This window comes from Bos indicus, chromosome 22 (genome assembly GCF_029378745.1).
Source record: "Bos indicus isolate NIAB-ARS_2022 breed Sahiwal x Tharparkar chromosome 22, NIAB-ARS_B.indTharparkar_mat_pri_1.0, whole genome shotgun sequence".
Taxonomy (NCBI): domain Eukaryota; kingdom Metazoa; phylum Chordata; class Mammalia; order Artiodactyla; family Bovidae; genus Bos; species Bos indicus.
The window spans coordinates 7,281,432-7,303,239 of NC_091781.1; the positions used below are offsets into that span (position 1 = coordinate 7,281,432).

Genomic DNA, 21,808 nt, shown 5'->3' on the forward strand with positions numbered 1-21,808 from the left:
ATAATATTTTTCAGATTTATCCATGTTGTAGCCTGTATCAGTAGTCTGTCCCTTTTTATTGTGGAATATCATTCCATTATATGGATATTGCATAGTTTCTTTCTCCATTTATCAGTTGATGGACATTTTGAATTATTTCCAACTCTTGGTTATTTTGATAATGCTACTATGAACATTTGCATATAACTCTTTGTGTAGACACATGTTTTCATTTCTCTTGGGAACAGCTGGGAGTAGAATTGAAGGCAATGGCACCCCACTCCAGTACTCTTGCCTGGAAAATCCCATGGACGGAGGAGCCTGGTAGGCTGCAGTCCATGGGGTCACTAAGAGTCGGGCACAACAGAGCAACTTCACTTTCACTTTTCATGGTAATTTTAGGAGAAATTGAAGAAACTGCCAAACTGTGTTCCAAAGTGTTTGTACCATTTTACAATTCCACTAGCAATGTAGGAGGGTTCCCATTTCTCCATATCCTTGCCAACATTTGTTCTTGTCCATCTTTTAATATTACAGCCATTCTAGTGGGTGTGAAGTGGTATTTCATTGTGGTTGATTTGCACTTCCTTAACGATTTGCACTTCCTAAAAGCATTAAGCATCTTTTCACATACTTATCTTCTTTGGTGAAATGTCCATGCAAGGCCTTTGCCCATTTTTTGAGTGGGTTGGTTATCTTTCTATTACTGAATTCTTTATATATTCTAGAACCAAGTCCTTTGTCAGATATATGCATTGAAAACATTTTCTGCCAATCTGAAGTTTGGATATTCATTTTTTAAATAATGTCTTTTGAAGGGAAAACTTTTTCAATTTTGATAAAATCTAATTCATCAATTTTTTCCTTTAAGGATTATGTATTAGGTGTCAAGTCTAAGAAGTTTTTGCCTAATGCAAGATCAGGAAGATTTTTCTCCTTCTTCCAGAAGTTTTATATAAGAATTAAGTTAGAAATAAAAAAATAAAAAATGCTTCTAAAACAAAAACACAGAGAATTCCTTGGTGATCCAGTGCTTAGGACTGTGTGCATTCAATGCTGAGGGCCTGGGTTCAATCCCTGGTCAGGGAACTAAGATCCCACAAGCTGTGTGGTATGGCAAAAAAAAAAAAAAATATATGTATATATATATATATATATATATATATATATATAAATTAAACAATGCATATTTAAATCACTTATGGTTCAAAGAGGAGATATTAAGGGAAATTAGAAAATATTTCAGACAGAATGATAATGAAAACATATTTCCATAAACATGTAAAAATCAAACATTATAAAAGGGCACTTATTAAACACATGCCATGTGCATCTTCGGCTTCCCTGGTGGCTCAGCTGGTTGATAATCCGCCTGCAATGCAGGAGACCTGGGTTCGATCCCTGGGTTGGGACGATCCCCTGGAGAAGGGAATGGCTACCCATTCCAGTATTCTGGCAAAGAGTCGGACACGAGGGAGCAACATTCACTTTCACTTTAACATGTGCGTCTTCTCTTGAAGCTTTTTTTCCAGTATTTTTTTCCCTCTTCTCCTTCAGAGCCAAACTTCTCAAGAAGAATGTTTATCTTTAAGTATCTGTATTTTTCATTGTTTCCATCTCCTCCCCCTTCAGTCCTCAGTAGAAGGCTGTTTGGCTTGCAGTGTTCGCTCCACTGGCTTAGCCCTTACTGAGGGTCCCTGTGACCCCTGGTGCTAAACCCAGCAGAGATGCTTCAGTCTTCATCTCACTTGCCTCTTGGCAGCATAAATGCTGTTCTCCTCCCATTTGTTTGGTCTCTCCTCACTCTCCATCATGTTTGTGTCTCTCAAAGATCAGCTCAATGTCTTCCTTTCTTCCTTCTACATCATCTGTCCTTAGAGGAACTTGTCTACTGGTCATGTCTTCAATGACCATCCATATACAAACGATCTCATTCATATATTCCCAGCCCAGATCCCTCCTCTGAATACCCACCCATAAATCCAACAGCCTCCTCAAGTACCTTCTCTCCGCTATTCCCCATGGCCTAACTCAACTGTCCACATCCAAACTCATGATCATGCTCTTCTAGCACAAATCCTCTTTTGAAATTTCTTCTTTCAGTAAATGGTGTTATCTTCCTAGCAGCATGCCTAGAACCTGAGAGTCACCTGATATGTCCTTCTCTTTCAATACCTATGTCCAATCTATCACTACCTCTTTATGGATTTAACTACAAACATCTCTCAAATAGTGTGTCATTGCCATCTTGTCCCACCAACCCCGTCTGGCAATGAAACTATGGTCCAGCCTCCTAGCCAGTTTCCCTGAGCCCAGTCCATCCCAGGGTCACAGAAACTCATCACATCACAACCATGCCATGTCACTCTGTTTTGGTGGCTCTCAAAAGAAAGATAAAACTGTAATGTGGTTAAATACCCTGTCCTGATCTAGTCTCTACCCACTTTCTAGCTTCTTCTCTGAACCACAGCTGTTCTTCTCTGTGTTCCATACAGTTGAGTTCTCTATGAGTTCCTCATTTTGGCCACTTTTCCCTCTAACCACATAACCTTGGCATGTGCTAGCTCCTCTGCCTGGCGTATGTTTCCCTCCCCTTTCTGCCATGTTAAGTCCTATTCAACCCCTCTATCTCTGTCAAGCATCATGTTCACATGTCCATCATGTTCCCTAACCACCTTAACATGGGCAAATGCCCAATTATTGTCAACCTCCATATCTCTTCTTAGCACCCATTGCATCTGCAATTGTATCATTTAATTTGAGTGATGATATGGTTTGGGTATGCTAGATTTTAAGTTCCATGAGAGCAAGAGGGCTTCCCTCGTGGCTCAGATGGTAAAGAATCTGCCTGCAATGCAGGAGACCTGGGTTTGATCCCTTGGTCAGGAAGATCCCCCGAAGAAGGACATGGCAACCCACTCCAGTATTCTTGCCTGGAGAATCCCATGGAGAGAAGAGCCTGGTGGTCTACAGTCCATGGGGTCACAGAGTTGGACACGACTGAGTGACTAGCACACACCCAGACTTTAAGTTCTGAGAGAGCAAGAACCATATCCAGTTCTCTTCATTTTTGGATCCTTAGTGCCTGGCACAAGGTGTGGGCACGTTGTAGTGAAAAGGAGCAGGACCCTATGGGCCTTCCCCCACCATGCTTACTGCCTGCCTTTTGTCTGTAGAAAACCTTTAGCCAAAGGATAAGTTTAATCAGAGAACTAAGAAAATACAGAAGCAAAGGAAAATAATCAAATAGGATAAAATAATAATAAAGTCAGTAAGCAAAGTCAAGGAGCTTTAGTTTCTTCTCAAGGGTTTTAGATAGTATTAGAGCCATATCCTTGGAGCTGTGTTGTAGATGCTGAAACCCCCACCAGGTGGAAGACGTTAACTACATGAAGACCAGACTATAGCCCCACGAATTGGCCCCAGGGAAATGGAAGCAAACCGACCCCAGAACTGAAGATTAATTGCACTTAAAATAATCAAGATGACACTGGTCAGTGATTTCCTGGTGGTCCAGTGGTTAGGACTCCACACTTCCACTACAGGCAGCCTGTGCTCAAGCATTGGTCAGGGAACTATGATCCCAAAAGCTATGCAGTGCGGCAAAACAAATACCCAAAATGCTGTCAGACCACTGCATGATCAATTTCAAGGCGACTCAGAGCTGACTGTAGCCCCCTCCCGAACACCTATACAACCCTGAAGATCCCCTTTAAAAGCTCTTGCTCACTGCTTGTCAGTGGGAGGAGGAATGAGTTGGCCTATGGACAGGAGTCTGTCCTCCCTTTGGTTTCATACATCTGAAAAAAAAAGACAACTTTCCTTTCCACTAACCTTGCCTCTTTATTGCTTTTGAGCTCCGAGCACCTGGACCCACTTTTGCTAACAGATTTTGATGCAACGAGACTGAGCTCTCGCAATACCTGCCTCCTGGGGGTTTTCCCCGAGGGAAGCCGCCACCATGAAGACACGCCAGGAAGGCTTCAAGGAGCCATTGCTCATGGCTCTCAGGTCCGGGGAGGAGATTTTGGGGACATTCCTACCAGCTGCCAAAACCATTTGTTTCAGGGGTCCTCCCTGTTTCTCCCCTGCTCGGCACTGGCCGCCAACATGCGCTTTCTTGGTGGAACAGAAAGACACCCCAGGACGAGTTGAGGAGCTCCCAGACCCAGTAAGTCCACAGGTGTGCACCTGGCTAACTTCTCTTTTGAGCTTGAAGTGCTATTTGGGCATTTTTGCCAGCTGGTTCTGATGTATGTATGATGTTGAGGACTGTTTGTGTTGCAGAGTGTTTATCTGGGACTCCATATCCGTCATCCTCTCAGGGGATTTATGACAGTTCTTTCTCTGGTGTGTGAGTGTGTATTCTGTTTGTGTGATTGGTATTCTTGTCTTTTGTAAAGTGAAAAATTCAGGTTCATTAGAAAAATTTTAGCTATGAAACTATGACTAAAGGAAAAAAAATGATTTTTTAAACACTGGGTGGCCACCAAGTGTTCTTCAAACTCCAAAAAAAATTGGTTATGATGAAAGTCTTTTATTTTTGCATATGCAGTTAGAAAAAACATACTTTTTTTTTCTATTCACAATTCTGACCCTGAGAGAAACAAAAATATGCTTAGGAGAAAGCTTGAAGTTAAGTCTTGTCCTTGAAATACAAACACAGCTCACGTTGAGACTTCAGACTTGGGTTATTTAGTACAATTTTAAACAAAAAAAAAGGAAAGAGGGCTTAGATTTAAACACAATAAATGCATATTATTAAATACACATATTGTACCACATTAAAGAGAAATTGTGCTATGAAAAAAATGTATGTTTTTAGAGGTTATGGAATATGTTCTTAAGTTTGCCAATCAGAAATGCTGGTATAACAGTTCAACTACTTGTTACTTAGTTTTGTTAAGGCTTTAAAGGGTTAAAAATTGTAATATGTGAAAATGATAGGGATACATTTCAGTATTGAAAGCAAGTAGGATATGTGTTGTCTGCCAGAGAAAATATAAAGGATGGAGATTTTGTTTTTTTCCTTTGGCCCCACCGTGTGGCCTGCAGGATCTTAGTTTTCACCAAGGATCAACCCTGTCCCCCTGCAGTGGGAGCTCGAAGTCCTAACCACTGCATCTCCAGGGAATTCCCAGGAGGTATTTTTGTTGAAGGATAAAAGGAGAATAACTTTGGGTGGGAAAAAAATTAGAAATTAAAATGGATATAGAAAATATCCTTTTTTGTAAAGAAAAAGTACTATGAGAAAGGAATTTTGGACACTTAAGATTGATTAAAATTAGACTGAATTTAGTAAAGTAAATGAATTTTAATGGTAAGCTGATACAGGGCAGCAATTTGGTTTTCTCTCTGTTACGAGAATAGAGTTTTCCTGGAATATTATGCTGCTTTTGATAACAGATCATAAGTTTCTTTATCTAGGTAACTTTGAGTTTTCCAGAGGGCCCCTGAGGAATCTCAGAGAAAAATACTGTTATGAAATTGACAGAATTCTAATGGAAAGCTGTTTTTCTTCTAATCATACTTTTGACCCCAATGTTCAGGATGGAAAAAACTGTTTAATGAAGTTATCACAGAGTCTAACTACTCATGATGTGTACCATTGCTGCCTTTAAGTTTACTACTTAAAATACATGTACAAGGTGTAAAGATTGGGTGTAATCAATACAGTGTATGACCTAGAAAATGCTTCCCTGTCAGCATACCTCTCTCTGCTTGTTTGTTACGTCTAATTAGTTTTCTCCCAGTGTGGATGACTAGACAAATATATAAACAAAAAGTCGGCCTAGCACGGAGGGACATGAATGGACCCAGAGCAGGCAACAACTGAGCTACTCTGGCAACAGCGGAAAAATAAATTGATTATCAGTGCTTTTTACGGGAAAGGGGAAAATGGTAGAAGAAGTTTTCACACATTGAGGTATGGGGGTCATTCTAGCTTATACATGATTTAATTTGAACTTTAGGCTGACCAGGGCTTCCCTGGTGTCTCAGAAGGAAAAGAATCCACCTGCAATGCGGGAGACCTGGGTTCGATCCCTGGGTGGGAAGATCCCTTGGGGAAGGAAATGGCAGCCCGCTCCAGTATTCCAAATAGCCGGCTTATGGCCTATTAGACATACATTGTACATCTGCTTTAACCATTAAGAAGAAAATACATTCAGAGAATAATGCAAAGATGCATTTTGATTATTATCCTCATCCATAATATGTCTGCTAATTTTTAAGCGTTTATCCAGGCACTGTGACAAGGCAATCAGACAGAGGTCATGTTTTCACAATACAAAATACTGATGCTAAACTTGAGACTTGAGATTATTTCCAACTCTGTGTCTATTCCCCAGATTAGGCAGGACTGCACCTCATTTCAGCAGAGAGGAACCAGAGCAGCCAACACCCACTGCGTCAAAGAATCGGGGAATACTGGAAGAGAAATGAATTAAAACCAAGTGCCTCTGCCAACTTTATTACTAACTTTATTCTCTATTCAAAACTTTTAGTCCATTTCTTGCTCTCTATCTGCCTCTTCTTAATCTTGAAGAGTGTCAAAAAGGGGTGGATTGAAAGGGAACAAGACCCTATGGTCCCCAACCCCCATGTCCTCTGCCTGCCTTGTGTCTGCAGAAAACTTTAACCAGTTTAATCAGAGAATTGGGAAAATACAGAAGCAAAGGAGAACAATCAAACAGGACAAAATGATAATGATTGAGTCAGTAAGCAAAGTTAAAGACCTCTAGTTTCTTCTCAAGGGTCATAGATAATATTCTGAGCCATATCCTTGGAGCTGTGTTGTAGACACTGAAACTCCCACCAGATGGAAGAATTTAATTACACGAGGACCAGACTGCAGCCATGACATGAGGTGCCACAATTCTGACAATTGGCCCCTAGGAAATGGGAACAAACCGACCCTGGAACTGAAGATTAACTGTACTTAAAACAATTAAAATGACACTGCTCAGACCACTGCATGACCAATTTCAAGACGACTGTCAGAGCTGACTGTGCTGTTTCTGCATGTAGCTCCTCCCTCCACCTATAAAAGCTCTTGCCCACTGACTGTCAGTGGTGGGGGAGTTGGCCTGTGGACAGAACTCTGCCCTCCCCCAGCGTTGCCAGCCTCTGAAATAAAGCAAAGTTGCCTTTCCACCAACCTGAACTCTTCATTGGCTTTAGGGCGGCGAGCAGCTGGACCCACTCTCAGAAACAGAAACCACTAAATATTTGTTGAATGAATAACTTGAGTCATGATAAGATCTAAGATGAAAATAGGACTTGAAGTAGAGGAGACAATGGTGTAAGAAGACATGTCTTCCAAGAATAAAGGAGAATGAAGCAGGCAGTAAAGTGGCCAGGGGGGAGCTGAGGATCCTACAGACAGGGGTGGATGCACCCCGGGCATGGGAGCATCCCCATACGGAGGTGGGGTGGTCTGGAGAGTATAGAGTTAGGCGTGAACAAGAGAAAACAGGCTTCCCAGAGATTTGCCCCTTTGCCTGGGCCGGACTTTCTTCAGTATAAATAAGAAATGCTATTCCTAGTCAGTTTTCAAAGAAGGTATGGTTTTTCTTAGGGGAAGGAGGAAGTTGCTAAAGAAAGTTGTCAATGAAAATGGGCTAGATGGTTACCTTCAGGCTGACCACAGCATCTTTGAAGATCTGCTGTGGCCCTGCTCCTGACAAATGGATAAGCGTCCACAGAAAACCCTCCACTCCCCTGAGTCTCACGCAGCACACCATTAGCAGTCTTTTTGATGCTGTATCAGACACAGAAAAGAAGACATCTGAGGCCTAAACACAAATACTTTCCATGAAGACACATACCTTGGTCCATCCAGGAAACTGGATAAAGGTGTCCTGAGGCAAGTCTGCGATCCCGCTGGGAATAGTGAAGTTACCCACATAAAAGGTCGGGAGTGCGTAGGTAGGGGGGCTGTGTGCACGGGCTTTATTGTGGTAGCCCCCGTCACGGCCACCCCAGGTCCCCAGGTGACTGCGTACTGCATCCTCCATGTCCAGCGGGAAGATCTCCCAGTTGGTGAGGATTTTGGAACCAAGGGTCAGGTTAGAAACAAGACCCTGTAAAAGAGAAACAGAGTGATGAGCTGGGGGCTAAAGATGGTGCAGAGAGGCTTCATGTGACTCTGTGTTCCAGCCCTAAATTCCTGGGAAAAGCAAACTGGGATATGAAACACCAACAGCACGTGAAATCCAAACTGTGTGTCCATCAGAGTGACACAGATCTGGCTTGAGGCCAGAGCTTTCGACCTCAGATCCCCGTCTTCAGTGTTTGGTTCAGAGACATGGCCAGAACAGAGGAAATGATGGTTTCGAGGGTGGGAGAGTGAATGGAGGTGGGGGGAGAATGCAAAGGAACACTTGGCCACTGTAAAAGGATAGAAGGGTCTGTGATAATGATGGGGAGCCTGAGACTCACATTCTGAAGTTGCTCTATTTGTCCAGCGGAGGCAAGGGCTTGAGGTGTCCATGGCACCAGACACTGCATGGAAGCCTTTGCTCATGGCTCATCTGGCTTCCTCTTCTCAGCCTTTCATGAGGGGAACTTTTCCATCCCAATAGGATCCCATATTTGTTCTATGACACCTCTCAATACCATGTCTCAATGGCCCAATCAGTAATTCAATAAGCGTTGACCATGCAGCTGTGTGCCAGGCTCTTTGCTGGGTCCTGGGGATTCAGGCACCTCACAAGAGTCCCCGTCACTCTGTGGGTCAGTGTGGCCTATGATAGCCAAGCAGCACGACCATTAATTAGTCTGACCACAAGGACGGTAACAGGAACATTTCTTTTATACTGGAGACAAAAGTGGCCCCTGCATGACTGTTCTCCAAGAGTGTCACTGCTTTGCTTCTGAGATGCCACCAGGAGGGTCAGGAGATAGCCCCAGACACCTGTCCTGTCGTGGGTGTTGCCGTCATTCTGGAGGTGCAGCCTTCCCTCCTCTAGCACGTGGTGAGCTAACCGAGGGGCAGCCTGTATCTCAACATCCTTGCCTTCCTCCAAAAGCACCGCATGGAGCACACACACAGAGGATGAGCATAGCAAACACTTACTGAACAACGCTCTCAAAATGCACATCAGAAAAGCATACTTGGACTAGACGCCTAGGCACAGACTAACCAAGAGAGCTGAGAGCAGTGCACGGAGGGAAAGGCTTTCTAAAATTCAAGAGTTTGTCCACACCCAGAAAACAGCAGAACAAATGCTAAATTGGCTTTGTTGGCATGGGAGTGCCTTTTGCAGGCTTGGTGGGTTTTTTAAGCAAAGGAAAAGCATGGTGCAGTGGCTTCCTCCTTCTGTTTCTTGCTAGAGGATGGCTGAACTCAAATGCAAGGGTTCTGTTTGCAAAGCTCAACTTTCTCATCATCTACAGAGGAAAACAGATCTTCAAAATAACCCAACTTCTAGGCTGCAAAACAAATCAGGTAAGTTTACTCATCAAATTTGGCAAAGGGCGCATGCTTTTAAAAATTACTTCTACGTGGACTTCCCTGGTGGTACAGTGGATAAGAATCTGCCTGCCAGTGCCGGGGACACGGGTTCAGTCCCTGGTCCGGGAAGATTCCACATGCCTCGGAGCAACTAAGCCCATGAGCCCCAACTTCTGAAGTCCCTGCACTCTCGAGCCCACGCACTGCAACTACTGAAGCTCATACGCCCTAGAGCCTGTGCTCCACCATCAAAAGAAGCCACCGCAATGGGAAGCCCGCGCACTGCAACTAGAGAGTTGTCCCAACTAGAGAAAGCCTGTGCGCAGCAGCAAAGCCCAGCACGACCAAAGCAGAAAATCACTTCTACGTGAACAGGGCTGCAAGGAAAGAGTGTATGCAGGAGAGTCTTTAAGTGGATTTACAGAAACTTTCCCCAATGACTTAGGCACAGTTCGGTCAACCTTTGAGTCTCACTCCCAACAGGGAGGCTGGGCCTACCTTAAAATCATTGATAGACGAGCCATAGTTCACACGCCCCATATTCTCCACCAGGAGGTCCAAGGTGGCTCCAGCTTTCCCTGTTATGTTCAGGGTGATCACAGATTCTCGTTCAAGGACTCCCTGGGCAACCTGTGGGTTCAGTACCAAATGAGAATTAACTAGGGTGGGAGGGTCAGCAGAGGCAGCCTGCTCAGTCAACTGCACACTCATTTTGCTACCCTGACGTGTCACCAGACTTCGGACAGAAGTGCTCTGACGGCTCCCTTGCCCAAGTCCTCAGCCAGATGCCCAGGCTCCTGCAACAACTGCTTTCTTCATAGGAGGGTTGCCAGACTCAGCTCCCAGCAGGGAAGGGCTGAGGCTGATTTCCTTAGCTCTGGGTTATTTTCTTGTATGTTTATTGTATTTTTTTATTTTGTATTTATTATTATTTTAAATGTTATTCATTTATTTTTTAATTTTTGGCCATGCCGCAAAGTACACGAGATCTTAGTTCCCCAGCCAGGGATCAAACCTGCACTCCTTGCAGTGGAATCACAGTCTTAAACACTGAACTTCCAGGGAAGTCCCTTATTTTTTAAATTTAACTTTTATTTTATATTGGGGTATAGTTGATTTACAATGTGTTCACTACAGGTGTACAGCTAAGTGGTGCAGTTATATGTATACATATCAATATATGAATTCTTTTTCAGATTCCTTTCCCATATAGGTTATTACAGAGTATTGAGTAGGCTGTGCGTCTATTTTTAATAGAGAGGGGATGGAGGCAGAAATTCCAGGGAAAGATTTCTAATACAGGAATCTGTTCATGCGCTCACAGCAAAAAAGGCAGTAATAAAAAATAGGTTTTAAATCACATGGAGATGGGACAAAATAAGACAAATGAGATAAAATCAGAGAGTTAGGTGGAGTAGTTTTACTTCAAAATACCTGATATGATACATTAACCACAAAGATGAAATAATAGAATGAGGGGAAATAACTGGTAATTTAGCAGCAACATATTCCTAACTTTTTAAAATGCAAGATTCTTTAAAAAAAAAAAAACAAACAAAAAAATCACTAAAACAACCCTCAAATTGGAATTTTAGAAATCGTTGCCATCAGTATACATACTCATAGCGTTTTAGACATTTGCTGCCACTCAAATTAAAACCACTCATCACCATAGGATGGAAATATTTTCATTTGAAATTGTCTCTCACCTGAAACTACCACAACATTGTTAACTGGCTGTGCCCCAATACAAAAGAAAAAGTTTAAAATCTGAAAAAAAAAAAAAAGAATAAGTAGTTTGGGAGACATGGGAGATTGCTGTAGAGAAATCGAAGCAGCAGAGAATTAGTTCTGATAGTTCTTGAGTGACCTTGGGTGAATCACTCCCTTCTCTGGCCCTTAATTTCTTTCCTTTTGTGTTGCTTTTGAAGCATAGCTGATTTACAATGTTGTGTTAGCTTCGGGTATCCAGCAAAGTGATATTCTCTTCCATTATTGGTTATTATAAGATATTGAATATAGTTCCCTGTGCTATAGAGTAGGACCTTGTCGTTTGCCTATTTCATATATTAAAATCACTTCATTCTTTTTTTTTTTTTTTAAGAAAAATTAAAAAATTTTTTTCCTCAACAGATTTTCTTGGTTAGGAACAATCTTTCATGTGTTTATTTCATATGATTGTCTCAGCGAGAGGAATGGAAATCCTATAACGTTATGTATGAAATCAAAGTCTTTGTATCTCTTAGCTCTGATTATCATGAACAGCCCTTCAGAATATAACTTCTCATGTAGGATGAAGACCCTAAGTTAAAATGACTCATCTGGTGTATACAAAACAGACCCTGCCATCCAAGAGTAAAGAAGACAGGAATGACACCCAGTGTCAGTCAGAGGGGATGGCCCTGGACTAGGGGGGCGACCAGGAAGTTCGGATGGACGAGGGGGTGTATACCTCAGGCAGATGGAGTGCAGGTGAGGCTACACCAGCCAGCAAGGGGAAGAGCTCAGGAGCATCACAAGGAGGGTGGAGCCTGAGGATGGGAAGGCAGCAGTCTCCCTGACTGTCATGTTACTGAGGTAGGAGATAGATGGGCCCTTGGGTTGGACATCTGGCATTTGTCAAGTGGGGTCAAACTGAAGACACTCCAAGGACAAAGCTAGTGGCAGAAGCTGACCTCTGCTGAAGAGAAGCTGAAGATGACCACTCCTGAGGGCAAGGGAAACTTCCCTGTCCGTACACGTGCAGGCAGGCTCCTTGGGGGTCACAACGTGCCACCCCATGACAAGTGAGGACATGCACCCAGAGGCCTCTGCAGTGGGATCCATTTTAGCAAAAAGTTATGCACGCATGTTGGGGAAGGCCCAAGGACAGGTCAAGTGTGAAAAAAGAAACGATAATTGGCCAAAGGTACACAAAGACCCAGAAGGACGTCTTATATAAGGGATTTGAATCACCTCTTTACTACATTCCCCATTCAGGACACCTGCTGTCCTCTCCAGGTGTGTATTTCTGCCTTGCTTCAGTCTTTTATTTTTATTTATTTTTTGTATTTTGGTCCTGCTGTGTGGCATGCAAGACAGTTCCTGGATCAGGGATCAAACCCAGGCCCTGGCAGTGAAATGCTGACTCCTAACCACCAGGGAACTCGGATAAACACGCTGTTTCTCTGTGTGCTGTCCCTCTTCCTGTGCTGTGTCTCTAAGGATAAACTTGCTACCTGTTTTTACAGTTTTTGCCTCCTTGAAACATTCTTGCATTCACACAGGGGAAAGAGCCAGGAGAACTTTGCCTGTAGCCCCTGGTGGCCCAGCAGCTAAGATTTCTGCTTTTCATCCAGGCTAACCAGGGCCAGTTCCCGGGCAAGGAATAAGATCTCTCCTCAGGACTGCTTACTGCTGTCTCTCTGAGATCATTACCAAGTGCAACCCACAACTCTCCTCCCTCGTGGGGGCAGACACACAAATTCAGAGAGAATTCTTACCCCGTTCACAGAGACATAGGCCCGGTCATGGACACCACTGAGTGGTGAAGAGAGGGGTGTAGGGTCGCTGCAGTCTTCAGGGAGCATTGTTCGGTACAGCACAAATCCAAAGTACTGGTTAGAGAAGGATGCAAGAAAAAGACATCACTCTTGCAGTTCACCTTAGGAGAACTGGGTCACCCTCCATCCGCGTGAAAGCAACATTTCTAAAACTATAGGAATGAAACGCTTCCCCAGCCTCGGCAAATATTCTGTCTAATTAAAGGGAACTGGCTTCAGTTTTCAGATCACAGAATAACCATCACAGCAGCTAACTGCAAGGAAGCCTGGAGGCCTTTGTCAAACATCCCCTCCCCTCCCACAAGAGGGAACCAGACCCTGGAACGTGGTAGGTGATGTGCCCAGAATAACTTGGGGGGATCCCGTCACAGATCAAAAGGTTACTGGCATTACCTCAAAAACCAAAACCAAGGACAACAAAAACAAAAGGTAAACAGCAACAGAATGCTCCGTAAAGCATTCTCCAGCTTCTTGGGCTAACTCTGCTCTAACATACAAAACAAGAGTCAATCAGAAACCGTTTCAAGTGGAGGCGAGGGGGAAACAGGCGGCGAGAGACAGATGGAGGTGGGGGTGAAATGTGCCTCTAAATGAGCCTCAGAAAGTACTTTGAGATGCTGGGACCCCTGGTTGGAAAGGAAGCCCCCAAACACCAGCCTGGGTGAATGGCTTCCTGAGTGGTCATTAGCTGGGAGAGCTGGACAAATCAGGTCCTACAGGAGAATCCAAATGGAAACCCAGCAGGAAACAGTTTCCCACTCCTCAGCCCTGAATGCGAGAAAGAGCAGCCCAGCAAAGGGGAGGGGTGATATGCAGGAGCGGAAGGAAAATGCTAACCCGTGTTCCTGTGCTGCAGGAAAGTGCTGAACTCAAGAAATGCCACTGTCATCACCCAAACCTTCGAGCACAAGGAGGCCTCCCTTCCAGACCCCCAAATCTCCATCTGTTGTTTCTTTTTTTCTTTTGAATGCAGCAGAGTGGTGAGTCCTAGCTCAGAGACTAGGGGTTTCCAGGAGGGGAGCAGAAGGTGAGATGCTCCCTGCAATGGCAAAGTGAGGACTCCGGACGGGGCGGATGGGGGAGGCAGCTGCAGGGGTACCAGAGCTGCACCCCACTCCCTGCAGCTGTGCCCACCGAGAGGTTTGCTGGAAGTAAGTCTTCTACGGCCTGTCCCAGATCTGAAGCAGTCAGGGCCCAGGAGCCACACCTGATCTGAGAGCACTGCCTTGGCCAAAGGTGAGAGAGCAGAAAGGGGCTGAGAAAAAGCAAGGACACTAACCTGGGATCCACTTCCCAGGTTCCCACTGCTCTGAGCTGTGTCTTATCTGATGTGGTCCGACCCTCCTCGGTGGAGAGGACAGGTAGATGGAGACACGGATGTACAACCAGTGTATGTTAGAACCAGAGAAAGAACACTACCCAACGCTAACAAAAAAGTGAGGGGGGCTTAATTAATCATTTTTATTTATCACAAAGCAGTATTGCTGGAGTGAAATCACAAACTCAAAAAAAGACAGTTATTTGTTCTTAGTTCCAAGATATAATAATATAACAAAATAAGCTAAAGCAAGATCAAATGTGCTGTTACTATATCATCCTCCAGAAGGTGATCTCCTCAGAAGTCAGAAAGGAGCCCCTACATAATTTTCCATTTCAAAAACCAGAGCTGAGATCTTAACTAAGTGATCAAATAGAACACTGAACTAAAGGCAGCAAGTGACCCTACTACGGCAGCCTGAGACGAACACGCCGTGGCCGTCGTGTGTGCGCCAAAAATGTCTCACTGAGTCTAACCGGTGAGGTGTGGTCTGCAAAACTCAGAAACTGTCTGAACTCTTCAGACATGACCATGTCACGAGAGAGAGAGGAAAAACAGACTCAGGAACTGTTTCAGATGAAAGCAGACTAAATGCAATGTGTGATCGTGGACTGGCAACTGGACTGAAAAGAGAGAAGCTATAAGGGACATTGCTGAAATAAACTGGGATACCTGATCGTAGAATGTATATTAGATAATAGGACTGTATCCATGCTAGATTTCTTAAGGGTGATCATTATTTGTGATCATGTACTATAATGTCCTTCTTAAAAAATACATGCTCTAATATTTAAGAATGGAAGTGTCATGATGTTGACAACTACCTCAAATGCTTAAAAAAAACAAAAAGCAGCTGACTCCAAACCATACACACACAGAATGCCAATGAAGCAGCTGTTAACACTTGATGGATCTAGGTTAAAGCTCTATGGATATTGTACTATTCTTGCAAGTTTTCTAACACAAAAAGTTGGGTAAATTTTACAATAAAGATGGACCTGTGCCTGGAGATTAAACACACACACACACACACACACACACACACACACACCGTGTACTCTCTTCTTTTTCTCTGCAAAGGCAGGAAAAAATCTCTAATAATCTATTAAGAACACAGTCCCTATATCTTGGAACTAACAACAAATATGGAGAAGGAAATGGTAACCCACTCCAGTGTTCTTGCCTGGAGAACCCCAGGGATGGGGGAGCCTGGTGGGCTGCCATCTATGGGGTCGCACAGAGTCGGACACGACTGAAGCGACTTAGCAGCAGCAGCAGCAAGAACAAATAAGTGTCTTTTTTGAGTAATAAAACAGTGGTTTTACTTTGATACCTAATAAGACTAATTATATCAGACATATACTCAATGTATAACCTGCACAGAATTATGCTAAAGCAGGTTATTACCTATGTGATAAGAAATGGGATGGGGAGAACAGCAAAGATCAGCCACTGTGCAGCATACAGAGCTAGAGCCTGGAGATCCGAGGTGATTTTACATAGGGGTCTGATTTATCTGCTTATCATTTTGGTCCCTGTGTTCAGAACAGGTAGTGTAGAAAGCACATATTTTTGAAGGTAGAAAAAAGGTAAAGCATTACCTCTGAAGCCTTACCTGTTTCACATCGATAAATGTCAAGGGATAAACACTTTTTATGGGTCCAGAGGGACACAGGATGTTGAGAGCATCCTCCACTGTCTTTAACTGGAAAGAAACAAAAGCAGCTTTTACTCACTGTCACCCCTCACTTAATCACAGTAGAAATAACGTCATCATCAGAGACAGCGGATTTGACCAAACCCCTAAATGAAATGGTTTGAATTCCACTCAGGGCTGTCCTGAGTGGAATCAATTCTATCCAGTCCCTAACTCTGGATGAAAAATAACAGATGATATTGTAAAGAGTTTCAAACATACCTATTCAGTCACAACCTCCTGTATAGGAAAGGCCCGTAAAATGCATGAAAACCAAGGCTCTGTAAAACCTCCCCACCACCTCCGAGTGAAGCAGCCCCACTGTGCCCTCCTCTGAGCTTGTCAGCAGCATGTTCCCCATGCCTGGATCACCTTCCACTTGTTGACCCCACTGTCCTCCTTGTGGACAGTCAGCTTCTTCAGAGCAAGGTCTGTACTGTGCTCACCTCCAATGCCCAGCACATAGTAGACACCCAATTAACACTTATATTCAGCCTGAATGACTGTGTTTACTTGTAGCTCATGATGTTTACTCTGATGTACAAAACAACCGTGGGTGCCTCTCCGAACTCTAGGAGAGACCTCCCTTTACCCACACACCTCACCGAGTCCTCACAAAAGCCGGCAAGGAAGGCAATACTGTCCCTTGTTAGGGAAGAGGAAGGAAGTGGGGACTCAGGATTTCACTTGAGTCACGGCCCAGACGGGATTTGCAGTTAGGTTTGACTTCAAACCCAGGGCTTTCCCCAGCATGAAACTGGTTAGGAATTTTTATAAACGCTTTTTAGAGCTACCTCACTGATAGGTAGCATGGAAGAAAAAAAAAACCATCGGTTAGGTACAATCCCATCAATTCAGCTAAGTGAGTGCTTTCCTACTTGGATAACTAAAGGAGCTCATGGTCAGAGCTTTTATCCTATATTACTATGATCTACATAAACTTCATTCAGTATTTTAAAAAATTAATTATTCATTTATTTGGCTGCACGGGGTCTTAGTTGCAGCATGTGGGATCTAGCTCTCTGACCAGAGATCAAACCTTGGGCCCCCCGCATTGGAAGCATAGAGTCTTCGACACTGGACCACCAGGGAACTCCCAGCCTTTACACAGTTTTATGTCAATTTGCTGTCTTCAATCCTGTATTTAGTTTCTGGTCTCACAGTTCTCCTTCCTGGTAAACAGAATGTGCTTTGGTACTAAGGTTAGCAATATTGTTCAAAACATTTGCAGTTATTTTCTGTTGCATAAAAATAAACTTTTCACAGCTTAAAAAGACACAAACCAAACTTTTCCTTAAGTAGCAGTAGCAATGAACAAGTTGAAGGTACTCCCTTTACAAATGTGATTAAAGTCTGATTAATCTAAAGCAAGATTCCTATCAGGCAGAGAAACCACATTCTTTGTAGAATGTAACACACATATCCGACACTAGGTGGAAAATGTTACAAGAGCTCAACCAAACATCAAAGGGCTTCACGAATGGAAACATTATACAATCATGTTTGGCATTTTGCTTAAAGATAAAAACTTATGATGCTATTTTAGCATATCAAGATTCTTAAGAAATGTGTAACTTTTTTTTTTCTTGTTAGTTAACCCAGGTAGGAGTTAGGGATTATCAGAGGGGAAAACCTGAAGATGGTCAAAACAAATTGCCTTGGGCTTACGTCACTCCTATCAAATGCAGCCTCTCCTCTTTTGCTCTTTCCCTAGAAGAAAAAGCTCTTTGCTAATATTTATGATTCGTTTCTGGCTTTCCCACTCCCAATTACCATATTTCCCACAATATGGTAATTATATGTCCCAATTACCATATAAGCCACAAGCCACGAGGACATGATTTTTCTTTTTTTCCTGAAGACATGATTTTGAGATCGAGGGCAGTGTACAATTTAGAGTTAATGTTCGTGGCTTTTGAGAACTGCTTTTAGAAAAGGAGAATTATAGAAACGAATGTCACTAGCCATAATAGTAAGGTTACATGTTATTCCCACAAGGGCTCCTAAGGCTGGTTTTGCCACTGATAATGGAAACAAAATGATCTAAGAATGCCCGCTCACGCCTGACGCGCTCACCCTGTCAGCATCACACAGCAGCTCACGGCCTGTGTCCCCGTTTTCCCAGAAACATCACCCACCCCATCAGTCTCACAGAAAACAAGTTCACAAAAAAATAAGGAGCCGATTGCCAGACGTAACACTTTGACTCATGACTGCTGAATTCCACTTCCTCACTCTTAATGTTTCTGTTAGTTTTTTTCTTACCTTATTCAGAGCAACTTTTCCATATGCAAACTTCGGTGTGGATGGGGGGATAGGACCTTCTGGTACTTTTGCAAACTATAAACCACAGTGGAAAAAAGAAAAGAAAAACGGCTGTTAAACTCTCAGAAACACATCTCTACAATTCATGTTTCAAAAGAATGATCAAAGATTCAAATAGTGCCAGTGATTTTTGGAAAGGCAAAGGAACCAAAAACTCCCTCCAAAACAGAATTCTAAGCACACGCCTGTGTATGTCTGTGCTTTAAGCTCCAGGAATCACTCAAATAATTATAGAACAAAACACCTGAAAACAGAAAGTGGAAACAAATAGACTAACACAACATTGTAAATCAGCTATCAGTTCAGTTCAGTTGCTCAGTGGTGTCTGACTCTTTGCGACCCCATGGACTGCAGCATGCTAGGCCTCCCTGTCCGTCACCAACTCCTGGAGTTCACCCAACTCATGTCCGTAGAGTCAGTGATGCCATTCAACCATCTCATCCTCTATCGTCCCCTTCTCCTCCCGCCTTCAATCTTTCCCAGCATCAGGGCCTTTTCCAATGAGTCAGCTCTTCGCATGAGGTGGCCAAAGTACTGGAGTTTCAGCTTCAGCATAAGTCCTTCCAATGAATATTCTGGACTAATTTCCTTTAGAATGGATTGGTTGGATCTCCTTGCAGTCCAAGGGACTCTCAAGAGTCTTCTCCAACACCACAGTTCAAAAGCATCAATTCCTTGGTGCTCAGCTTTCTTTATGGCCCAATTCTCACATCCATCCATGACTACTGGAAAAACCATAGTTTTGACTAAATAGACCTTTGCTGGTAAAGCAATATCTCTGCCTTTTAGTATGCTGTCTAAGTTGGTCACAACTTTTCTTCCAAGGAGCAAGCATCTTTTAATTTCATGGTTGCAGTCACCATTTACAGTGATTTTGCAGCCCCCCAAAATAAAGTCTGTCACTGTTTCCATTGTTTCCCCATCTATTTGCCATGAAGTGATGGGACCAGATGCCATGATCTTAGTTTTCTGAATGTTGAGTTTTAAGCCAACACTTTCACTTTCCTCTTTCACTTTCATCAAGAGGCTCTTTAGTTCTTCTTCGATTTCTGCCATAAGGGTGGTGTCACATCCTGGAATGTGAAGTCAAGTGGGCCTTAGGAAGCATCACTACAAACAAAGCTAGCGGAGGTGATGGAATTCCAGTTGAGCTATTTCAAATCCTAAAAGATGATGCTGTGAAAGTGCTGCACTCAGTATGCCTACGAATTTGGAAAACTCAGCAGTGGCCACAGGATGGGAAAAGGTCAGTTTTCTTTCCAATCCCAAAGAAAGGCAATGCCAAAGAATGTTCAAACTACCACACAATTGCACTCATCTCACACGCTAGCAAAGTAATGCTCAAAATTCTCCAAGCCAGGCTTCAACAGTAGGTGAACTGTGAACTTGCAGATGTTCAGGCTGGATTTAGAAAAGCCAGAGGAACCAGAGCTCAAATTGCCAGCATCCATTGGAGCATCAAAAAAGCAAGTGAAGAAAAACAACTACTTCTGCTTTATTGACTATGCCAAAGCGTTTGACTGTGTGGATCACAACAAACTGGAAAATTCTGAAAGAGATGGGAATACCAGACCACCTGACCTGAGAAATCTGTATGCAGGTCAAGGAGCAACAGTTAGAACTGGACATGAAACAACAGACTGGTTCCAAATTGGGAAAGGAGTACATCAAGGCTGTATATTGTCACCTTGCTTATTTAACTTATATGCAGAGTACATCATGAGAAACGCAGGGTTGGATGAAGCAAAAGCTGGAATCAAGATTGCCAGGAGAAATCAACTATACACCAAAAATAAAAATTTTTAAATGCTACCATTAAAACAATGACAACTGGGGCTTCCCTCGTGGCCCAGAGGTAAGAAATCTGCCTGCCAATGCAGGAGACAATGGGTTTGATCCCTGGTCTGGGAAGGTCCCACATGTTGCAAAGCAAACAAGCCCATGCTCCCCAACTAGTGAGCCAGTGCTCTAGAGCCCAGGAGCCACAACACCTACTGAGGACCATGCTCCCTAGAACAAGGGCTCCGCAAGAGAAGCCCACATACCGCAACTGCAGAGCCGGCCCTGCTCTGGAGAAAAGCCCATGCAGCAAAGAGGATCCAGCACAGCCAAAAATAGATAAAATTATTTTTAAAAACAACAACTGAGTCCTGAATTAGGAATGGGGTGAAACAAAAGAGCAAAAACAAGTTAGAGAGGATGAAAGTGACAGCTGAAGATGAGTTGGGAGGAAAAGAAATAAAAGGTACGTGCCCAAATTGACTCTGAAGGGGGGGAGTCTATAGCAGGAAAAGATGCTGTGTGCAAATTAAATCTTACGAGTAGATTAAAGTTTTGTGTCAGTGTTAAATTTGCTGTGGTTATATAAGAGCATATTCTTGCCTATTCTTAAACAACATACACTGAAGTATGTAGGGGTCGAGAGTCTTGATGTCTAAAACCCTCCAGAGGTTTAGAGAGCGTATGGGCTCGGCGAGGGGCAAATGATGACACAAACGTAGTGAAATATTTGCACGGGTGAATCTGGGTGTGGAAGACACAAGTGTTTGTCCTGCTATTCTTATTCTTGAAATATTCCTGTAAATTTGAAATGATTTTGAAATAAAAACAAAACCTGATTAAATATACACACACACACAATTTATATTAATGTCAGAAGATACGGGTGTCATTCCCAGGTCTTAAAAAAAGTCGATGTCCATCTGGAATCTCCAAGTATTAATAGGTTGTATTATGATCTGTCAGGGCTCTTAGTTCCTTCCTTCTTTCCCCGCCCGCCCCCCACCCCCCAGCCGCCTCTCAGCTTCCCTTTTTAAAAGTAATTTTAAAAAGCATAGTAAAAAGCAGTGGTTTCCTGCAACATTCTTTTAGTTCTGTTCTTCAGACGAAACCATTTTAAAATCATTTCACTGTTTCGATTTTTGCTTCTTTTAGTCTCTAAATTTACCTGCTACTTCTTGTTTGAGCAACTTAAAGCATGATCATTTATTTCTTTAATACATGGGATTTAGCTCAGTTGTACTCTTCAGATATCACCCTTTCTTGCCAATATGGTTATGTCACTATTTTTACTTTCTCTACGGGTTATCTTTGTAGCTTTAAATAATACCCTATACCTTTATTTCTTAGTTCTTACCGACTAGAACATTATCCATCGTCTCCACACATTTAAAGATAAGGCTGTCTGCATCCTTCCCCTTAGCTCTCCTCTCCACTCCCATCTCCAAACCATCAGCTGTGCTTTTTAAATGTCAAGGTTAAAGGTCTACCCTATTAGTCACAAGTCCTCCCTTCAAGTGCACATTGACCTTATATTAAAATTAATCACCTGTGCTCACATTATTAAAATTATATAAATACTGCTCTCTGCACAGCTAAATGGCAGATATGTATCAGGATGGCATATTCTCTCTCCTTGCAGATGTTAGTTTTCTTTTCTCTTCCCTGGGGTTTCTAATTGCCTTTCTTTCTTCCTCTCTGCTGTGCAGTTC

The 21,808-nt window shown here is 43.1% G+C and overlaps 1 protein-coding gene and 1 long non-coding RNA gene across 3 annotated transcripts in view; one reads left to right on the forward strand and one right to left on the reverse strand.

Moving 5' to 3' along the window:
- The window catches only part of GLB1 (galactosidase beta 1), a 104,064-nt gene that overhangs the window by 13,500 nt on the left and 68,756 nt on the right, over nucleotides 1–21,808 (reverse strand). Inside the window, exons 11-15 of the mRNA XM_019984740.2 lie at nucleotides 18,258–18,332; nucleotides 15,912–16,001; nucleotides 12,919–13,032; nucleotides 9,935–10,066; nucleotides 7,809–8,063 (exon numbers count right to left, since the gene is read on the reverse strand). Of these exons, the coding sequence (XP_019840299.2) occupies nucleotides 7,809–8,063; nucleotides 9,935–10,066; nucleotides 12,919–13,032; nucleotides 15,912–16,001; nucleotides 18,258–18,332 (666 nt within the window). The remainder of the gene's footprint in view (nucleotides 1–7,808; nucleotides 8,064–9,934; nucleotides 10,067–12,918; nucleotides 13,033–15,911; nucleotides 16,002–18,257; nucleotides 18,333–21,808) is intronic.
- On the forward strand, nucleotides 1,133–13,029 carry LOC139178718 (uncharacterized). Of its 2 annotated transcripts, none has more exons than XR_011563202.1 (2): nucleotides 1,133–4,162; nucleotides 6,330–13,029. It is a non-coding gene; the product is annotated as an uncharacterized lncRNA (long non-coding RNA). The 2 variants fall into 2 exon arrangements; XR_011563203.1 differs by having other exon boundaries at nucleotides 1,133–4,150.